At 57.9% G+C, this 4,615-nt stretch overlaps 1 protein-coding gene across 1 annotated transcript; it reads right to left on the reverse strand.

The window, feature by feature from the left end:
• Window positions 1-486: 486 nt before the first annotated feature.
• RHO (rhodopsin) lies at window positions 487-4,071 on the reverse strand. The gene is made up of 5 exons (XM_005240222.4): window positions 3,581-4,071; window positions 2,505-2,673; window positions 2,222-2,387; window positions 1,757-1,996; window positions 487-1,409 (listed from the first exon to the last, which is right to left on the reverse strand). The coding sequence occupies exons 1-5, from the start codon at window positions 3,939-3,941 to the stop codon at window positions 1,290-1,292; spliced, it is 1,056 nt and encodes a 351-aa protein (XP_005240279.2). The 5' UTR covers window positions 3,942-4,071; the 3' UTR covers window positions 487-1,289.
• Between the last annotated feature and the right edge of the window lie 544 nt (window positions 4,072-4,615).

Below are 4,615 nucleotides of genomic sequence, written 5' to 3' on the forward strand. Positions count from 1 at the left end.
GGGGACACTGGAGAGCTGCAGAGGCTGGCACCACAGCAGGGTTGGGTGCATGTCCCCCAACCATCTCCTCCTCCTGGATCAGGCCATCCCCTCTCCAGCAGCTCCATTGATGCTTCTGGCACCCGCTTGGGCTGGCGAGGAGGGTCCCAAAGCCTTGCTTGCCCCTGCCACTGCCAGCAGCAGTTGTAGTTCTGGGCGCTTTGTGGGGTGGCCACCTGCTAGCTTGGGGCCAGACCATGGCCAGCATGTGCTGGGGCCAGTCCTGCCCGTGCAGGGAAACCACAGCATCGCAGGGCTCCCATGGATTGCAGCCTCGTGGGCAGCAAATAAACACCAAATCCTTCCTCCTCTTCCCTCCAAAATCAGCTCCCAGATTTGAAGTACATGAATCAGACATCAGCCTAAACACTGAATTATTCATAAACCTCCAATCTTTAGATTTCACTGAATATGCAGAAGTATCGATAAAAAAAAATAATGAGAGAATTGTACTTGCAAATTGCTCTTTATTAAAGGTTTAACTTGCATGGGTTCTGTATGTTCCCTATTAGACCTTGCAAAGCCGCATAGGATTAGAAATCAGAGGGGATAATAATGTACAAAAATAGTTTCAAATGTTGATAACACTGAACAGCGAGAAAAACATCTTATTTGTATAACCGAGCTAAAAATAAAAATGAAGAACACTGCTACAATTGCAATATGCCATCTTGTAGTGCTTAAAACATATGCCGACATCTCTGAGCCATATGCTCCCATGTCTTGCCTGCTGCAGCGCGGAGGGAAGCTGAGCGATGCGCCGAGCGGCCTCGAAAGCACAGCGCGGGCCGAGCCCCCCCGCCGGGGCTGATGCCAGGCGGACGGCAGCTGAGCCGGGGGGCGCGGGGGGGGCGCGGCGGGGGCACGGCCCGCGGAGCCGGGGGGGCGTGAGGATGAGCGGTGGGACTACGAGGGGCGGGGGGCGGCCCGCTGCGGGTGCCGGCTCCGGGTGCGTGCGGTGCGGCAGGCGGCATCGAGCCCCCCCCGTCGGCGGCCGCTCCGCACCCCGTGCCGGGCTTCCTGCGGCCGTCGCCTCTGCGGCACCGGGGGGCCACCCGTCCCCCGGGGGGCCACGGTGCGGCCGACACGCCGGCGGGGGACCGGGCGGGGGCTGCCCCGCAGCAGCCGGCCCGGCCCCGGGGCAGAGCCCGGAGGGGGGGCGGCGGGGGGCGGCGGGGCCTGCGGCAGCGCCCTGGGACGGCGCGGGCGCTGCGGGGCCGGGCCCAGCTGCCGGCGCCCCGGCCCGGGGCCTACGCGGGGGAGACCTGGCTGGTGGAGACGGAGGAGGTCTCCGTCTTGCCGGCGGACGTGTCCTCGTCGCCCAGCGGGTTCTTGCCGCAGCAGAGGGTCGTGATCATGCAGTTACGGAACTGGAAGGGAGGGGTCCCGGTGAGGCGGCGGGCCCGGCAGAGCTGCGTGCGCCCCTGCCCCTGGGGTCCCTGCCCCAGGCCACCAGCCGGGGCCGGGGCGGGCACAGCCCCAGCTCCTCCACCAACCAGCGGCAGGGCCATTTCGGGCTATGCGGTAGTGCATCTTGCATTTAAGAGTTACGCAGTGCCAGGACGAGCTGCACAGTTGCCCTCCTGGGCATCAGAACAGGATCACCTGGACACACGCCCCCCTCCCAGCCCACTGGCACCTCAAAGTGCCACACCACTCGGCAAGCGGGTACAATGGAAAACCCCAACAAGGAGCCGGCCGCCCCCCTGCCGGTTACCTGTTTGTTCATTACGATGTAAATCACAGGGTTGTAGATGGCAGAGCTCTTGGCAAAGAAAGCCGGGATGGTCATGAAGATGGGCCCGAAGTCTGACCCCTGGTTGGTGAAGATGTAGAAAGCAACGCTGGCATAGGGGACCCAGCAGATCAGGAAGGCGATGACCATGATGATGACCATGCGGGTCACTTCCTTCTCTGCCTTCTGGGTAGTGGCAGACTCCTGCTGCTGGGCGGCAGCCTGCGGGCAGAAGGGAACAGAAACATGATGGAGCTGGGGAGGGTTGCACCCGCGTGGGACATGGGGTCAGGGCTCGGGGTAGTTGAGCTGCACATCTGGAGTTTGCTGTTTCCCCCTTTGCAGAAAGCCAGCCTTTCTGTCACCAGTCTGGAGCCTGGCATGGGCCCCTTCCCAGCACTGGGGATCGGGGTGGCCCCCAGCCCACCACCACTGACAGGTACCCACCTCCTTGACAGTGCAAACCAGGTTCCCGTAGCAGAAGAAAATGACCAACAGCGGGATGGTGAAGTGAACCACAAACATGTAGATGACGAAAGATTCGTTGTTGACCTCTGGCTTCAGAGTGTAATAGTCGATCCCGCACGAGCACTGCATGCCCTCGGGGATGTACCTGCAAGGTGAGCCAGGCAGGTCAGCGCCTAGCAGAGGAGATCGGCTGGAAGCCCCAGTGGGGCCACAGCCAGCCAGGCTCCCGCAGCCCCCACGCTGGGCACGGCACCCTCCCTACCTGGACCAGCCAAACAGCGGGGGAGCAGCACATGCCAAGGCCATGATCCAGGAGAAGGCAACACCCATGATGGCATGGTTCTCCCCAAAGCGGAAGTTGCTCATGGGCTTGCAGACCACTACGTATCTTTCGATAGCCAGGACAACCAGCGACCAGAGAGCAATTTCACCTGCGCCACGGAGAAAGATGGATAGGGACACAGGGACTTTGAGCATCAGGAGGAGAAAAACACACTGATGGCAGCATGAGACCTCCTCAGACTGTTGTTCCTGAGGAAGACCCCTGGCAGCAGGTGAATCTCAACCAAGGGTTCATCTGCCAAGTGCAGCAGGAAGGCATGAGAAGACACCTCCCCAGTGCAATGCTGACCCGCAGTGACCACTTTGCTGCTGCATTTTGAGATCCATGGCTGGATCCTACCACTCATCCCAGACATCACCTGCACCTGCAAGCCTATGGTCCCTCTTTTAGGTGCAGTGAGTGAGTGCCCATCATCCCAAGATTTCCACTCATTACCCACAGCTTCCCAGGAAACTTGTGCCACAAGGACCACACCAGTAAAATGGCTGCCTGTGGCTGAAAGCTGAGCTGAATGGAGGAGAGCATTTTTAGACACACAATTTAACATCTGTTTCGGTCAGAGCCTGGCTGGCACAGGGAGGAGAGCCAGCTTTGCTAGCCTGCGCCACCATGCACCACATCGGAGCGAATGACAGACGCACGAAACAGGAAGAACAAATTTGTCATCTCTCAAGTCAGAAAGCAAGCCAAAAAGATGTGCAAATCCAGCAACTGCAAAATCTGCTACTGGTTGTTTTTCACTGCTGCACTGTTGTTCTCAGGATACTGAGCAGGTGGCTACCAAAATAAGGTCAAAAAAAGAAAAAAAAGGTGTCATTTGTCACTTTCTTCACTTCCCACCCTGAAACACTGCAACTGCCTTGGCCCACATCAGCAGCACACCAAGGACCTTTGAGATACCACGCTTCTCCAAGATCATCTGGGTGTCTTCCCTCCCCCTCATAAAAGCTGGGGCAATTCCTGCCAGAAGATTTTTGAATATTTGGAAAACTCACCACCCAGTGTAGCAAAGAATCCTTCAATGTAGCACCCTGTTACTCCAAAGACAAAGTACCCATTCATTGAAGTGTACATGGTGGTCGTGAAGCCTCCAAAGACCATGAAAAGATCGGCGACTGCCAGGTTCAGAAGGATGTAGTTTAGAGGCGTCCGGAGCTTCTTGTGCTGGATGGTGACGTACAGAGTGAGGAAGTTGATGGGGAAGCCAAGCAGGATCAGCATGAACATGTAGGCAGCCAGTGCTGAGAACTTCCAGGGCTCAGCCAGGTAGTACTGAGGATACTCAAAGGGGCTCCGCACCACCCCAGTCTTGTTGGACATGGGCACGTAGAAGTCTTGGCCTTCTGTCCCATTCATGGCTGTGGTTTGTGAGGTGCCTTTTGCTCTTACTCAGGTGTTTCTTTTGCACGCAGGGGGATTGCCTCTGAAGTGGGGCTTCCACCACGTCTCAGCCTTCGCCCCGAGGAGAGGTGGCTTTGCTCACCTCCACAGGGCACCTCTTTTAAAGTGCCCCCTGGGGTAAGCTCCAGGCATTGGTGTCAGCGCGATTAGGGCTTAGGTAATTATTAATCATAATCATCTAGGGGTAATTGGCTTTCCTGGGAAGGCGTTAAGGTGACACCTGTTTCTGGCCCACACTGTCATTGTTGGAGACCACTGCTCATGGTCATATATAAAGAGGTAGCTCTGCAACACACCTTTCATTTGGGGGGGCCCAAATCAGACAGCAGCTCCACTTGCACAGCCTCGCTCCTCAGCACGGTGTGTGGGAGCAAGGGTTTGGGTTGGGCCCTGCACCCGTGGCAGCCTGTGCACCACACAATCCAGAGCTGGACATCCACAGCTCATGCTGCCATCACCCCGGGGAGGCACTTGCCCCCCAAGACCCCCAGTCCGCCCTCCATGGGCACTCAGGGGTGCGCTGCCCAGCCATGTGAAACACCTCCCTTGGTTTCCCCAGAGAGGTACTGGGAATGGGGTGCGTTACCATCAGGTTGCCAAGAGAAGACAAGGCACATGGAGATCCTTCT

Source organism: Falco peregrinus, chromosome 5, assembly GCF_023634155.1.
Source record: "Falco peregrinus isolate bFalPer1 chromosome 5, bFalPer1.pri, whole genome shotgun sequence".
Taxonomy (NCBI): Eukaryota; Metazoa; Chordata; class Aves; order Falconiformes; family Falconidae; genus Falco; species Falco peregrinus.

Coding starts and splice junctions, on each gene's coding strand:
- RHO (XM_005240222.4), bottom strand. CDS start 3,941: ATGAATGGGACAGAAGGCCAAGACTTCTACGTGCCCATGTCCAACAAG. Junction 2,674..3,580: donor ATTCTTTGCTACACTGGGTG/GTGAGTTTTCCA, acceptor TCCGTGGCGCAG/GTGAAATTGCTCTCTGGTCG. Junction 2,388..2,504: donor CCGCTGTTTGGCTGGTCCAG/GTAGGGAGGGTG, acceptor CTCACCTTGCAG/GTACATCCCCGAGGGCATGC.